The sequence below is a fragment of the Oenanthe melanoleuca genome, chromosome 3, assembly GCF_029582105.1.
Source record: "Oenanthe melanoleuca isolate GR-GAL-2019-014 chromosome 3, OMel1.0, whole genome shotgun sequence".
In the NCBI taxonomy this organism is placed as follows: domain Eukaryota; kingdom Metazoa; phylum Chordata; class Aves; order Passeriformes; family Muscicapidae; genus Oenanthe; species Oenanthe melanoleuca.
In genome coordinates this window covers 22,370,427-22,387,353 of record NC_079336.1, presented here as the reverse complement: position 1 = coordinate 22,387,353, position 16,927 = coordinate 22,370,427, and the positions used below count along the sequence as shown (strand labels likewise).

Genomic DNA, 16,927 nt, shown 5'->3' with positions numbered 1-16,927 from the left:
ATAGTCCACACTATTATGGGGCAAAAAATGTTGATTTTGCTACTGCAAAATTGTTTCCAGTTTGAAATCCTGTGCCTAAATACTTCCATCTCAGTTAATCCAGCTCTCGCTTAGGTATGTCACAGTGACATCTCTGTACTCAGTAGCTTGCCCAAGTTACTCTGAAATGGACAGTGTACTTCTCACTGTAAAGTGAGAGTTTGGACAACAAAACATTCTGTTTAAAAACTAAGCACACCTTTTAACTTGGCCTTGTATTCTACAGGTCTGTAGCCTTTTATTTCTTACTGTTTTATCAGTACAGTACTGTGAAGTCCATCAAAATAAGACTGATTACTGAAGAAAAAGTCAGTGTTGTATCTTTTACAGTCTATCTTAAAACTAGGAAAAGAAGCATACTGAAGGAGAGTGCTCAAAATAAATAGAAAGTTGACATTCTGAAATCATAAAAATTGTTGAGAAAGTAGCTGAAAAAATATTTGCATAAAGAGAAAATTTCATATAATTGAAAAAACTTTTTCTTTTGTTATAGTACACTGACCAGAAACATTCGACACCGAAGGGGAGAGAAGGTTGTGATAAATGTACCAAGTGAGTAAATCCAGTCTTATATTTGTTCTGTTTCAAAATAATTGTTTAGTCTCATGCTCTGGGTTACTGAGTGCCTGTATTTTCCACACAGTATTTAAAGATAAGAACACGCCATCGCCTTTCATTGAAACATTTCCTAATGATGATGGAGAAGCAGCAAAGGCAGCTAAGCCAGATTACATATATATGGATGCTATGGGTTTTGGAATGGGAAACTGTTGTCTCCAGGTAAAGTGCATCTGCTTTCAAGATGTTATTGCACGTTGTCTTTTGTAAACACCTCCCTTTTTTCAAGAGTTGTCTTATGTCTACTTTCATTTCTGCAACTGATGCATTGTACATCAGTGTGGCAAAAGGGGAGATAAAAGAACAGGTGATATATCTAATTTTTTAATCTTAAAATCCAAGTATATTGGAGTTTTGTGGCCAGGTTTTGCTAGCAGAGGGGCTGCAGGGGCTGCTGTGAGAGGGTGCTTCTCCCTTGAGAATGAAGCTTCTTGTGTGTCCAACAGAGCCAGTGCCAGCTGGCTCCAAGACAGACCCACCACTGGCCAAGGCTGAGCCCACCAGTGACAGTGGTAGCACCTCTGAAGTACAGAAACTGTGCAGTGGCACTGCAGGTGAAGATAGGAATGAGAATATGTAAGAGAAACAGCTCTGCAGCCACCAAGGTTAGCAAAGAAGCAGGGGGAGGTGAGGTGTTCAAGGGGACAGAGCTGAGATTCCCATGGAGCCTGAAGTGAAGATCTTGGTGAGGCAGGAGGTTGGCATTGGAGCAGAGATTCACCTGCAGCCCCTGGAGGACCCCACACCAAAACAGGTGGATACATGAAGGAGGCAGGACCTGTCACCCCATACAGTACCCATGCTGGAGCACTCAGTTCCTGAAAGACTGAGCCCTCTGGAAGGGACCTGTGCTGGAGCAGTTAATTAGGTGTAGCCCATGAGATGGGCTGTTGTGGTTTAAAGCCAGACAAATAAGTACCATACTGTTGCTCCCTCACACACACATAGACCCCCTTGCCTCTGGTGAGATGAGGAGGCAAATCAGAAAAAGATGAGACTTGTGGGTTGAGATAAAAATACCTTAATAATTGAAATAAAATGAAATATAATGGTAATGAAAATTAGAGAGGGGGAATAAAACTCAAGAAGAAAGTGGTGCTCAGAAGTACAGTTGCTTACAACCTGCTGACAAATGCTCAGTCTGTCCCTGAGCAGAAATTGGCCTCTCCCAACCAACTCCCCCAGTTTATGTACTGAGCATGATGCCACATGGTATGGGATATCCCTTTGGCCCCAGCTCTGCTCACTCCTGGCTTCTTGTGCACCTGCTCGCTGTCAGAGCATGGGAAACTGAGAAGTCCTTAATTTGGAGTAAAACCTGCTCAGCAAGAACTAAAAGATCAGTGTGTTATCAACATCATTCACGTACTGAATCCAAAACACAGAACTGTGCCCAGCCACTAGGAAAAATAACTAATTGTCCCAGCTGATGCTAGGACAAAGACTGCTGTTGGAGCAGTGAACATCTTCATTGGAGGACTGTCCCAGATGAACTGGTCAAACCACATTTGATCAAGCATCTGTTCCTGAAACTCCAGCACTTTGTGAGTGTGAAAGGTCATTCTCAGCTCTGGTCATCTTTAGGCATGACCAAAGGACACTTGAAGGATAGACACAGAACGAATATTTTCTCCACAGCACAGCTGTTTTCTAATTTAGGATGTTTTAATGAATAATGGATTAGGATTTAAAAAGACAAAACAAACACAAACAATTTCCCTTATACCACCACCATGAGCACTCCCCAAAAAATCCATCACTGAGGCACCAGTGAACTCAGGAGTTTTGGAAAGATTCATTGGTTGGGGTTTTTTTTAAACTTGAAGTGCAGTATTGGTCTAGTGGCAAGCTGCGAAGAATATTTTTGCTTTGTGGGATGCTCTAATTACTATCCTTGGAAGAGGAAAGCCTGTGTACAACTGGAATTTTTCAAGGCAGCAAACAGAGATGTTGATTTAGAACTGAAGCCTGTTGTATAATGTTATAATAGTGGTAAAGGGGTACATTCCTATCTAAGTTTTCCTCTGATCTGGGAATACATAAACTGCTAAGACAAAGGGAGTTTTGAGTCTGATGACTCCATTAAGTTTTTAAATTCATAAAAGGTTGGTTTGCAAAGTCTAGAGGGTAAGGTCTGCTACTAGAAATTTGTCTTCTGTTTGATGTTGCTGTGAGTAAATATCACAAAAATATTACAAAGGAGTTGCTTATTCCAGTGGCCTATCTGTGGTAGGGCTTCCAAAGCATTAATGCCTTCTGCAAATAATATTTCTTTTCTACTTTTTTTGCTGAGTTCTGGCCTCTAATACAGAAAAAGCGGAACTTTTTTTTTTTAAATGAGAGTTAGAGCAGATACATAGATAGTCTTTTATTTCCCCACAGTTTTTAAAGATCAAAGGCATCTTGAAATGTTCTTTAAAACAGGATTAGCGTCACATAAAACAAATGTTCAATCTACAATAGAATCTGACCGTTGTTCTAAGTAAGTAGGTTCCTGGCTTACTTCCTGAAGGTGCATTACTCACCCACATGTGTATTCTAGATGTTAACTCAGTTTTCTTTGATTCTGGAAAGTGTTTGTATATTCAGCCTCACCCTAGAAGCACTGTGGTCTGAAATCTTTTAATGAACATGGAAATGGCATGGAAAGAAGCTTGTAATATAAATGCTGCTGATTGGTGGGGCAGAAATGTATCTAAGACTGAGGGAGAAAACCCCCACACAAACCAAACAAAAAACCTTAAAATTTTTAGTATATAAATAATTTTATTATATACTTGATTTTAAATCTAGGAAGACTGTGCTTGTTGTATGATTATAGAAATTTGATAGCAACTGTACATCTTCCAACAGGTGACATTTCAGGCTTGCAGCATTTCCGAAGCAAGGTATCTCTATGATCAGCTAGCTACGATTTGTCCCATTGTGGTAAGTAATGGACATCAGACAGATGAACTCTTCTTTAGTGGCAAAAACCATTGTATATTAAAGAAATAACACCCAACTTGCAAGCTCACAAATTGGGTACTCTGGGAGGAGACTTTCTAGGTTGCCACAAGTCATGTAAACTATTTAATGTGCAAATGACACCACAAAACAGATAATATCTGTTCCTTCTTGGCCCTTGTGTCTATTTCTTCCCCTCTGCTCTCACTCCCACATGCATGAGACTCTTGTTGAATAGTTTTAGAAATAGATTTTGGCAGTTTTTAATGAAAACAAGGTAAGCTTGCTCCTTAAAACAATTTTTAATTTTTCAACTGGTGTTGAAAACTCTCTGGTGTTACAGAGGGTTTCACCTTGGGTTGTTTAAATGTGTCCCTGTTATGAGCATGTTGTCATAAACAACTGTTTATATTAGGAGTTACGAAAATAAAGTATCTGTCTGGTCTGGATGATGAGTTGATCCTGCCCTGAGTATATTCCACCTGTGTTACTAAGGTGCTTGACCAAACAAAAATAAAATAAAATGATTGGCAGGTGAACTTTGGAAGCGAGCAAGTAGAATCCTTACTGATTTGTCTCAAAAGTGCTTCTGCCAGTGTCATTTTTGCGTTCTTAAATGCTGATTTGTAGAGGTAGAACATTTGGAGAGTGTCAGATGGCACTTCAGGAATGCTAGCCCTTGACCCAAGCGTTTTTTGGAGGTAGCAGTTGAGATATTTCTGGTCATATGGACTTTGGCTGTACATTAAACTGAAGCATATATATCCTTCAGTTCCTTCTGGATCTCTTTCCAGCAGGTTGTATTTTGCCTTTGTTTCCTTGGCCTGGCCTCTGTTTTGATAGCAGCTGTTTCATTTTAGATGGCCTTGAGTGCTGCATCTCCCTTCTACAGAGGCTACGTGTCTGACATTGACTGTCGCTGGGGAGTGATCTCTGCTTCCGTGGATGATCGAACGCGGGAGGAGAGAGGCCTAGAGGTAAGTCATGTTACCTAGCAGCTATCTGGGCTTTTTCAGGCAAAAAAAGTTAAATCTCCTTTAGTATAAAATCCTGCTTGTGCTTATCAGAATCCCTAATGAGGGAATGTGATGGTCTTTGTGGTAAATACAGGAGAGATGGTGTAAACACTCGCCTTGGTTGGTCAGTTTGTGTTAGCAAATACATATTTTTAATTAGGTATGGAATCCCAGTCTCCCTAGCTGGCTGAAAAGGGCCCCCATGATGAAACTTTCTAATTTATGCTTGAGCCCTAAAGGCAAAAATTGCACTAGATTAAATAGCGGGTGCTGCTGTGTAGTATAAACTAGAACTAAATCAAGAGAACCAGGCATCAGAACTTGTAGAGTTTCTCTAAGCAGGAATTTCCATTCAAGGCACTTACAAAATTACATAATTTTAAAAATTTACTTGAAATATTTCTTGAACTACCTGTTTTAAGGGCATCTCTAACAGTGTGCACATAGTAAAATCATTGGTGTTTAATGCTTTCTAGGTACTTGGGGTAATGGTGTATTACATCAGGAAAACATTTCTACTTCTAGAGAATTTTAGTCATGTGTGATTGATGACTGATATTTTTTCAGATATATATGTCTGCAAACAAAATAGTCGTTATTCCAGAATCACTTTATATTGAGCCTATTTTAGACTTGTGTTTTCAATCATTTTAATTGAGGTTGTAGGGCTTTTTAAATAGGATAATAATTCTCAACGTAAGTGTCTTTAGTGATCAAAACTTAGGTAACATTGTTAACAAGCTGTTAAAATATTGTATTCTTAAATTATATAGCCACTGAAGAACAACCATTATAGAATCAGTAAATCCAGATATGATTCCATAGACAGTTATCTATCTGAATGTGGTGAGAAATACAATGACATTGATTTGACAATAGACAAAGATATCTACGAGCAGCTAATAAAGGAAGGTAAGTGTTTGCTTCATTATGAGCAGGTTAAGAATTATGTTTGCAGTGTGTGGGGATATTTTATGTTTTTGTTCTTGTTTGTTACAAACATAGTGCAGCCCTCAGAGTGACTCCTACGGAAGAAGTATCTGTGCAGAGTGTTTTAAAAAGGATTGAGGGTTTTTGAAAAAGGATTCATTTGTAACAGAAACTGTCCCTAATGGATCAAATTGAGTTTCTCAAGCTGGAATTAATGTTTTATTTTTATGGAGAGAGCCAAACTGCTTTAGGAAACATGGCATAGAATGCATCAGAAAACAGGAAGAATGACAGCCACACCAATATTCAGCTGCCATTTCCAAACAAGAACCTGTTTCGTTTTGGGTTTTTTTCTTATTTTAATCATTTCCTTCCTTCCTGAAGTCATCACTTTAACAGGATGTGGTGGGTTGAAGTAGCATTGCAGTGTTAGATATTTTCACTCTTGTAAAAAAAAATTCCTAGAGCCTGTTTTGATATGTATGAATTGTTTGTTTGAATTTTCATCTTGTAGGTATTGACCACCTTTTGGCACAGCATATTGCACACTTGTTCATTCGAGACCCACTGACTTTGTTTGAGGAGAAAATACATCTAGATGATGCAAATGAATCCGACCATTTTGAGGTTATGTTTGATTTAGAGGAATCTAATAAACATATATAATTGCTTATTTTTAAAATACTACTTAATTGTATTAGCTAAGATTTTTTCATTAATTTTTCACTTCAGCTAGCTTTTTAGCGTATGACTTTGCAGTTATAAGCACATTCATTTATTCGTTTTATCTTTTATTTAGAAGTTGATGGCTTAAACTTTGAACCAAATAAAATATGAAGAGCCTAAATTATAGCAATGTATATAAATGTTATGGGGAACTGTCAATTTTTAAGGCTTCCTGAAAACTGGTTTGTATTTTATTTATGTAGAAATCTCTCTTTTACAGCTTTATGAGGTAATAGCTGTGGTAATATTAGGCCTTTTTAGTTCAGGATGTGTCAGCCCCTCATGAAAAAAATAAAGTTAGCTCCATGCCCATCCCTTAGTGTCTTGTACCTAATATTGAACCAAAATAGCATGAGAAAGTACAACATATTTGCTCCTAGGACAGGTAGTTGTACTGTGAGCTTTAGGAAGTTACAGTGCTTACTTTAGAACCACTTCTCTAACCTGCTATGCTGTTCTACAGAAAACACTAGGACTCTAGTTATCTGCTTATCTTTCTTCGATTATATGGTAGAATGATGTGCATCTTGATTGTGACAGATTATTTCATGTGCTTTGCAGAATATTCAGTCTACAAACTGGCAGACAATGAGGTTTAAGCCACCACCTCCAAATTCAGATATTGGATGGAGAGTGGAGTTCAGACCTATGGAGGTAAGGAAGACATTAGTATGTACAAGAGCACATTTCCTTTTAAGTGGAAAAGTACCAGGCATTCTGCCATCCAGTATCAAACTCCTATTACTTGTGCTGTGTTTTCTCCCCTTTGATTTGCTAGATGCAAGTGAAGTGGACAGCAGTATTTAATCAGACACGGACTGTGGGAATGTAACTGACAGGAGAATCCACTGCAGCACATCAACGCATGCTAATGGATTTGGGGTGATGGGGAAAGGAATTAGGCTTTTATTAAAGCAGCAGTAAACAAAGCCCCATTTAGCTTCTAGGGACTGTATTTCTCCAGTACATTTCCTGGTACTGAACAATTCCACTGTCACAGTTTTGTTTTTTTCACAAGTGCTTTTATTCTATAGCTGTCTGTTTCTAAGCTCTCTGAATTTAATCCTTTTAGAGTGGAAATTTAAAAGCTGCTATACTTCCGCAATTAGACAGAGAGCCTGAAGGTGCAGGTTATTTGTCTTTTGAAACACCAGTGTGCTTTGCATTGAATTGCAGGGCTGGGTTTGCTGAAGCGTGCGCGTGCATTGTGCACTGGAAGTCACTGCTGGTGACTGCGCATGTGCATCAGCCTTGGCGAGTACAGTGTGTGTGAACACAAGTACCAGCACCAACATCCGAGTCAAACTGCTCCAGACTGGCCTGGCATCAGTGTGTCCCCACTAAAGTAATTGCATCTCTACTCTTTTCATGTCTAGGTCCAGTTGACAGACTTTGAAAACTCTGCGTATGTTGTGTTTGTGGTATTGCTAACCAGAGTGATTCTGTCATATAAACTGGATTTTCTCATTCCTTTGTCCAAGGTAGGTGTGAAAGATCAGATATATTAAAGCTAAATGCAATGGATTTGCATCAAGTCTGATTTTTATCCCCTGCAATCTAGGAAATAATACTTGTCCACTTATAGAACAGTCATTTTTATTTTCCAGTCAGTTTTTGTCTGTACTTTGAATTAATTTAAACTCTACAATATTAAACAAATATTTTACTACTGTCTCATGGAATTAAACATAGACAGGTGCTGTAGGAATTTCTCTGATGCTTAGCAGTGTCTAACTGCTGCAGAAACGTTGAGAAATACCATTGTCACAAGGCTGTTTTGAGGCTGGGAAAAGGGTATGTTTCTCCCATTTTACATGCAGGGGGAAAATAACCGGTGGAAGTCAAAATAAAAACTTTAGACTTACATTAATATGAATGTTGCCTGTGTCTCATGCTCTTACTCTGTTTTGTTTTTATGTGGTGGGGAGAGAAAGGAGGAGTTCAGCATGCTTAGTGTTACACAGGATTTGAGTGGAAACAAATACTGCTTATTCTGGTCACCAACTGTGACTTGTCCTTATGCAGACAAGCCATGCAAAATGTACTTTTTCCTTAATCTTGCCCTCACAATTGCTGAACTATTTTGTGTGAAACTGTCCTTGCATGTCCTCTTTCTGAGGCACTTGACCAAAAAATGTCTTTTTAGATGGATATTCCTGCGATGGTACAGGTAACTTTTCAAAAGATCTTGTAGGGCAGAAGGCTTTTGACACTATGCTGAAAAATCCAGCATAGCTATAGTATCCTGTGGTTGCCATAGTTTTTTTAATTAAAAAGGAGAAAAATACTGAAGTCATAAATTTACAATAATCATACCATCCATACATGGTATGATTTGGTATGACTTCTAAAAGAAGATGTCAGGGAGTTCAGACTGCATAAATAACGCAGCAGTTTAGCACTTAGATTACACATAATTTTGTGTAATCTAAACATTGTTGTTTGAGTGTCTCAAAAGCACAAAATTTTTAACTACCAGTTAAGAGTGAGTAAGAGATCAGGTGCTGAAAGAACCTGAACAGAATTGGAGGGCTGGGGGGCTTAAAATTGCTGGAGCTTGCCAAGCAATTTGGCAGGTAATGCAACACAGAATTGCACAACCATTGGTAAGCCTGCCTCTTTCAAGTAAAATAATAGGGGGTTATGGGGCTAATCTCACACTAATCTTGGCTGTCTGGTTGAATGCTCATCAGCTGGGGCTGGAGTTCTCTCAAACTTTCAAAACAACCTTTTGTTTAAATAGGTTTCATAATATAAAATTAATTGAAAATAAATGTTTGGAAAGTAAGAAGTAAGTGAAGATTTTGCTTATAGCCTTTAGGTAAAGATCAGACAAAGAATTCAGCAAATTATATCTCTTTTTCTGAAGACAATATGGTAAAGCTAATGTCCAAAAGCAGTATAATGTTAATTCCCTGAGAACACACCAGCTAAAGAACTTGGACATAATCTTCCGTAGAGAAAGACAGAGCAATGCTTATTGCAGAGCAAACATAGTTTGGAGGACTGTCAAGAAGCCAGAAATTTAGAACTTTTTTGCTAGGAATTTTAGTTTAAATATCTAACAGATGTTTGGGAATGGAACAGATACAATTCCCATACAAACTTACTTGAATACTGTTTCTGAAAGTTTGTTTATTACTACAGTTGATAATTCTTTTAAAGACAGTGATGATTTTGTTAATAAAAACAGGAAGTTATGGCTAGGGAAATTGAAATTTTCTTCTTCCGTACATATTTAAATTGCATCTAAATATGCAAAGAAATCTGCTAGAAGGGATGCAACCTGTTAATTGTAACTGTTCCTGTGTTTTCATCCAAAGTCAAATTAGCATAGCATGTTCTAACATGATACCATTGCCTATTCTGCTGGAGACCCAGATTCATAAAATGTCATCTTTTCGTGGGTTTGTCCTGACCACTGAAGAATTAAATAAAACTTAGCTTCGCAGCTTGACCTTGTGTGATGAAATAGTAAGAAATGTACTAGATGTTTCAACTTACGAAACTCAATTGTGACAGTTTGGTAGAATCCTACTTTTCTAAAATGTCACAGATCTCTGAAATACTTCTTTTGCCAGGTGGATGAAAACATGAAGGTGGCCCAGAAAAGAGATGCTGTACGACAGGGAATGTTCTACTTCAGAAAAGATATATGCAAAGGTATCACCTCAAGTAATATGACTAACACTGTTGTGGATGTTTAGCACGTGTCTTGCCTTTTAACCATTTTTTCCTTTCCCTTTGTCACGCATGAAGGTGGAAATGCTGTTGTGGATGGATGTGGCTCTGCACAGAATGGGACAGGCACCAACACAGAAGAATACACCTTAATGAGCATTGATACAATTATCAATGGGAAGGTCATAGCCTCTTCTACCTGGAACACATTGTATTCTACCCTCCCAGAAACCAGACTGAGTGTGTTTAATACTGATTCTGTTCTCTTACACAGGAAGGAGTCTTTCCTGGTTTGATCCCAATTTTGAATTCCTATCTTGAAAACATGGAAGTGGATGTGGATACAAGATGCACCATCCTAAATTATCTGAAGCTAATAAAAAAGAGAGCCTCTGGTATGGTTGACATTTTCTGACATTGACTTTCTTGGCATTTTTCTACTTTGAATTGGATAAGACTGATGGGAGCTGTGGATGTTTCATTAGCTATTGAATCATTAGAGCAAAAGACTGGATTGTGTTCTCTGGGTTAAATCTTGTTCTGTCTAATTTTGATTTTTAATGTTTAGTGATCCATTTTAGAACTTAAATTAGGAATAACTGATAGAGTAACAGTCATGGTTTAGAGGGTAGTATATACCCAGTCCTCAATTTTGCTTTTCAGCACTGTTTACTGCTGGTTTTACCACTGTATTGTCTACTTTGTAGTAATTTAAACATACACTATTCCACTTTGCCCTGTCACTTGAGCATTTTAAGAGTATTTGAGGCTGGGTCTGATAGCTTGCCTGATACTACTCCAAAAGCTTACTGCTCCAAAGCATTCATAAGTCTAAACTCAGGTCTGCTAGATCATGGGACCTAAACTTTAGCTCACTGATAAGAAAGACCTTCTGTAAGTAGCAGAACTCCTTCAAGGCAGAGCAGAGCAGGCTCTTGCACTGTCTTTCTCACATTGCAATGTTTTTCAAGACAGGTGTATAATGACACTCTGCTTCTTCTTAAAATGCAGCAGTATAATGAGTAAAAGATACAGGCAGAACTGTGAGCTTGGCTCAATCTGCAGCAGCTTTTTGACTTTTTCTTGTAAATCCCCTGTATAACTGCATTGATGTAAATTTAGCTAGATGGTTAATTTTAGACTCACAAGTCAAGAATTTTTTTCTTCCCCCACCCCCCAAGTTTTAAACTAAAGTGTTACATTCCTTTTTAATTCTTGAAGATTGCTGTAGAAGCTTCTAGGTAAAGACCTTTCTAAAGCTGAGGCGGAAATTGGTATTTTGTCTTATCTGGTAATTCACTACTTTAGCAGTTCTTCAAAATGGTAACATGTTTTAAAACATTCCCTTGTCTGTTGATTTGTTTGGGTTTTTTCTCCTTTAGGGAAATGGTCTTGAGAAAACAATGAATCCATAACTCTAACGGAATCTTTTTCCTAAGGTCTAGTGACCTGGGTCCAACCCCAGCTGGTGCAGTTACACTCATTGAAAAAGTCAGCTCTTGTATTTACACAGACTTAAAATCTGTGACATACTTCAGCTCTTACGAACTGAAAAGACTTTTAAATGAGGCTTCTTAAGAACTAGAATCCACAGAATAAAAAAGCATTTAGGTATTGTATTACTGTGCCATGATGTTTCTCAGTGAGCTTTGGATTATTCAAGTTTACTCTTGATCTTAAATGAAATGTTCCTGATCTGCAGCGTGTTTAGTATGAGTCATATCCACAAAGAGTGGCCATCTTTCAGATTTCTCAAATTTTGAACACAGCACTCACGGGTTAAGACCACTGACACCTTAGCTGCTGTGGCTGTAACCTTGCCCCAGCATAATTCCTTTGAGCTTCAGTCACCTCTTCTTGTGCAGCACAGCAAGGTATTACCCTCCTGGTCTCGTATAGCTGGTGTGTGACTGCCACCACTCAGTGAGACTATGGATCTGCAGCTGCTGACCACCAAATATTAATGAAAGCAGTACTGAGGTGGCAGCATCAAGTGGTCCTTGTCCTGGTGTGCTCTCCTGGCTGCCTGCAGCACAGTAATCACAGAGCTTGATCAGCATTCGCAGATGTGATTGCTGTGATATTTGCCTTACCTTTCTTGAAGCAGTTACACTTCTGGTCCCTCTAAAGTCATACAATAAGAAATGACACAGTTCTATTATATGTGTTTTGAAAAAAATTAATTCTGTAGTTTTTCATGTCTAAATGCTCTTCACAGTTATTCCATGATACAACTTCTAGTTCCTGTGTTGCAGGATTGTGTTATCTACTCACTTGTCATAATTGTGTGGACTTCTCCAGATATATGGTTGCTCCTGAATTTACAGTTCCCTTTGCCTCTCCTTGCCTGGAAGGTGTCACACCTTTCGTCAGTCAGCAGTGCCATACTCCTGTCGTACTTTAGAGAGTTGCAGGCTGTGCTCCCAGTGAAGGTGTGCAGGGTAGAGTGGGGCAAGGATGGGAAGTGCCTGGGCTGCCTGGCCACTAGGTGTCTGTGTTGATGTGCACTGGACACTCCCCAGCTCCTCCAGCACTGATGCCTGCACGGCTTGCCCTTCAAACATGTCTCTTTATAACCTTCACTCACCTCCTGACTCCACTGACTTTCTTGCAGGCCCCCTGCTTCTCATTCGTGTCAGAAAGTTTTCATGTTGAGATTTTAGTGCCTTCGACAAATAAAGCCTCTTGGATAATTTTTTTCCTGCCCTCATATGTAGAAGTGTAAACTCTGACCTCATTCATTTAAAACATTACTTCTGGTTTTTGAAGCACATTTTAACTTCTAGTAACCTTTTTTATTCTGCTTTTTATTCCAGTACTTTCTGCAATTTTTCTCATTTGTCTTCCATGTACATCTATTCAAAACCACTGCTAGGATATTTTTAAGTAGTGTTGGATTCTTTCTACTTTTTTATTTGTGTGTTCCTTCATGCTTTCTCTAACTTGATTCCTCTTGCTTTTTATAATATTCTTAAACCAAAGACTTCTGTAGTGGAAACCCTTGACTCTTTCCACTCTCACAGCAAAGCTGATATTCCAGTAGCTAGCAGTGAAAGTTTTTTTAGGCTCTTTGAGCATCCCATTAGCCCATCTTAATGCTTAACTGTCAGAGTTACCTTAAACTTGTAGTAGCCAAGATTTGCTTGCATGTGCTGCATTCAGGAGCAAGATTCAGCAGCTAGACACTGATGTCCAGCCAGCTCCCAGCTGCTACTTCCTGGGCATACCAGTCTCCTGCAAGTGGTGTGTGTCATTCAGTAACCCAGTATAGATGTGCTGGGGACCCTTAGGTACCTGCTGACCAACCCAAGAACTGTAGAGTGAAGCAGAGGCACTGTGTACAAACCAGAAGTTGGTATATTTGGGAACCTACTTTTTGCTAGAGTAGCTGCCAGAGAGAGAAAGAATAGTAAGCCAAGGTTTACTGATCAAAACTAGCAGCTCAGTTGGATGGATCAACTATCAACTTCATTTATATAAGTGTAGTAGTGCAGAGGTGTCTGTTGATTCATCTTAGCCAGATTCTTTGTTAAATGAAGTGTTTAAGACCTTCTGCTGTACAATCTGTCAATACCACCTGTTCCAGTTGCTACTTCTTTCTGCATTATGTCATTGGAACATTTGAAAGTTGGAAAATTGCACCAGATAAGTGGCTTTTAGACCATCAGGGATATATCAGCTTAACTATGCCTGCAGTATAGCCATACTTGAAAACCAAAAAGTATAAGAATGTGTTTCTCCTGAAAGCATGGACTACTCATTGTGTATACAGTGCACAGAACTCCAGATGTTCTGCTGCTAGATTAGATGTATAAAGTGTGAAATTTAATTTCCTCTTGCCCACAGGAGAACTAATGACAGTTGCTCGATGGATGAGGGAATTCATCGCACAGCATCCGGACTACAAGCAAGACAGTGTGATAACTGATGAAATTAATTACAGCCTTATGTGGAAATGCAACCAAATCGCTCAAGGCCAGGCAGAGTGTCCTGAACTGTTAGGGGCAGGGTTTAATAAGAAACAAAGTGGAAACAAAACTGACTCTTTGTAATGAATAAATGAATTAATGCTTCTTAAATAATTAAAAGATTAAGCCTTTTAGCAAAGCACTAGCAAAAATACTGTGAATCTGGTAAAGTTTCATGGTGTGAAGACCAAAACAGGGATACTGCACTATAAAATGGGCCAATCTGCCTAAATATTGGTTTGAGGCATCCTAAAATAGGCATATTCTTATTGTTAAGGTTTATACAATATACATGTAAATAGTAAAATATTTTTATGATTAACATCAATGTATTTTAATAACATTGTAACTAAGGTTATTGTGAATTAGCTTGTAACTTTTATATGCTTAATATAGAAAGAAAAATTGTCATGAACAGCTTTGTAAATGTAATGGTACTTGTATAATATATGCATTCCAGTTACTGAATGTTTACTGTAATTCTTTTAACCTGGAATGTGCTAAGTAATTTACCTTATTGTGTAAGAAAGAAAAATCCTTCTGGATCTACCTGAATCACAGATACTTCTTCCTTCCATGTAAGAACAGACAAATATATGTGCATCCCAGTTGTTAATCTTACAGCAGTTTCTCAGTTGCCACAAGACCTGCATCCACTTGTAAACTGTAAAACTCAGAGGAACAGATCTGTCCTTATTCAGATAATGCAAGTCAGCCTGCCTGCAGAGGCACAGTTAATTTCTTCCCCTCTAAAATAAGCTGTATGCTGTCTCAGTTCAGAAATCTGCCTGATGATTTCACAAAAAAGTAGTAATGGGAGATGTGTCGAAAGAGAGGAAGAAATAGAGCTGGACATACAGCTCTCTTCACAAAGGAACCAGAGACATCTGCTCTGGACTTCAGCCTGTTTGACTGCTCTCCCACAGTGTTGCTGTTCCCACAGTCAACAGCAACTGCAGCACAAATCCAAAATTCTGTCCATTCTTGCTGAAGGCTGAGTTTCTCATTTTGTCATCTTGCTAATTATGAATAATTTTGTCAGCATGTTTTTTTCTGTAAGGTAATTTATGTAGGTGGCTGGGGTTACCTACATAGCTCTAGTTATGGACAACTTAATCCCCTCTAGAAAACAGTTGAAATAGAAATTTTGGAATGCACTAATTCTTTGAATTGGAAGCCAGTGCTGGGAGTGACTATACTTAAATTCAGACATTGCACCTGTAAATAAAGCAAACTTAAGGGCCTTTTTGATTTAGCTTCTTAACTGATTTCTAAAAGTGAATTGCATTAGGGGTAGAAGATGCGAAGCTTAAAGGAAGCCTATATAAATACCTAAGATGTAATGATTTTTTTGAAAGAACTAGTGGAGAAACTGCAGTGGGAGGTGCACCAAGAAGCTTTTATGTACTGAATTACACTTTGTTCTGTGTTCACAGGTGTGCTTTAGAATATAAAAAGAATACTCTTTTCCTGCAGTGATGAATTCGTTTTAATGAAGATGTAGGCATATGCTAATTTAGTTTCTGTAATAAGGAAATAAAAATAAAATTTGCAGTATGTGTTGGTCACTTGCATGACTTGAACCCACATTTTCATATTCAAAAAAAGAAGGAGCTGCATACCTGGCAAGTACAACTCACCCGGACTCATTTTATTCACAGTGAAGTTTCTCAGGACTCAGACAAAGGGTCTGACACTCCTACAGCAAAGAAGTCCTTGCTGTCTGATTGCACAGCATGAGCCACTATGTTTGGAAAACCCCTAAAAACAATTGGAATGCTTTTCTGCTGGTACTGCATCAATAGCTTATTCCCTTTCAGTTAACTTTGAATCACCCTTCTGGCCAACTATGTGTCCTGTAAGTCAGAGAACATTTTGTCGTGATGCCTTAAAAGTTGTGGCTGGAAGTTTCCCTCCTGACTTCTTGCACACGAGTTTCCAGAAGGGATGAGTGAGATCAAACACAGAGGTGCTGTTGTGTTTTGAGACGTGGTTGCAGTGTCTAAGCATTGTACATTCACTAGATAAGGAGCTCAGGTATGTGTTCCAGCCTGTCCTTTACCGTGTGGTGAAGGCTGTCAGCGCAAACCAGAGTTGCTGCAGGGACAGGAGCAAGCTGCCACTGTCTTTGAATACAGCTTTGAGGTGGCTCTGCTGTATCTGTGTCCACTCTGAGGTAGAGAAGCAAACCCTAGTGCAAGCCTCAAGCCCTGGTTGACCTTTTGCAGAGAGCATGAGAAACTCCTTTGGGCTATGCATACAGGACTTTCAGTTCTGCAGTCATGAAGTGCTTTCATGGAGATAATGACCTTTCCAACAATCATGTGAGCAAAGGGAGGGGAAGAAGTATCAGGCACCCGAGGTGAACTGTGATTGATTCCTTGCCCAAAGACTTTAACTGTGGCACTTCCAGTGATCATTGTGTTGGACACAGTTCAGCCCTAGTAACATGTTTCATGCCTCCCACTCAGCTTTCAGCTAGGGGATCCCATTGTAATCTCCAGAGGTCTTGATGCTGTGAACTCTGATGCCAGTTTTCTCTTGTGTCAGACTACTTATTTTCAAATGTCTTAGTTTCTGGATTATTATAGACATGCTTTTATCATGGCCTACATCCTTAAAATGTGTCTCCTTTGCAAGCAGCTTGCCTTTCTGGGAGTAATGCAAATCTGCTACAGCCTGGGTTCCTCTCTCCCCAGGGCCACAGGTCCTGCCAGGAGTGTGTGCCATTGTGTATTTCCCACAGGATCACAGCCTCCTTTGGGCATCCATCTGCTTTGCTGGGGGTTCTAGGAGCTGCGGGTGGATCTCTGCATCCCCATGCACCTTCATGGGCTGCAGGAGCTGAGCTGCCTCACCATGGGCTATACCACAGGCTGCAGGGAATCTCAGCTCTGTCACCTGGAACATCACCTCCCCTTCCTTCTTCTCTGACCTTGGTGTCTGCAGAGTTGTTTCTCACCCATATTCTCACTCCCCTCTTCCAGCTGAGTGCTGTTGTGG

At 39.2% G+C, this 16,927-nt stretch overlaps 1 protein-coding gene across 1 annotated transcript in view; it reads left to right on the top strand.

Moving 5' to 3' along the window:
* GCLC (glutamate-cysteine ligase catalytic subunit) overlaps positions 1 to 15,481 on the top strand; it is a 19,267-nt gene extending 3,786 nt beyond the window's left edge. Inside the window, exons 2-13 of the mRNA XM_056486400.1 lie at positions 512 to 591; positions 683 to 819; positions 3,511 to 3,585; positions 4,464 to 4,580; positions 5,393 to 5,531; positions 6,064 to 6,176; positions 6,837 to 6,929; positions 7,652 to 7,756; positions 9,857 to 9,938; positions 10,035 to 10,138; positions 10,231 to 10,351; positions 13,803 to 15,481. Of these exons, the coding sequence (XP_056342375.1) occupies positions 512 to 591; positions 683 to 819; positions 3,511 to 3,585; positions 4,464 to 4,580; positions 5,393 to 5,531; positions 6,064 to 6,176; positions 6,837 to 6,929; positions 7,652 to 7,756; positions 9,857 to 9,938; positions 10,035 to 10,138; positions 10,231 to 10,351; positions 13,803 to 14,008 (1,372 nt within the window). The 3' untranslated portion in view covers positions 14,009 to 15,481. The remainder of the gene's footprint in view (positions 1 to 511; positions 592 to 682; positions 820 to 3,510; positions 3,586 to 4,463; positions 4,581 to 5,392; positions 5,532 to 6,063; positions 6,177 to 6,836; positions 6,930 to 7,651; positions 7,757 to 9,856; positions 9,939 to 10,034; positions 10,139 to 10,230; positions 10,352 to 13,802) is intronic.
* The last annotated feature ends 1,446 nt before the right edge of the window (positions 15,482 to 16,927 follow it).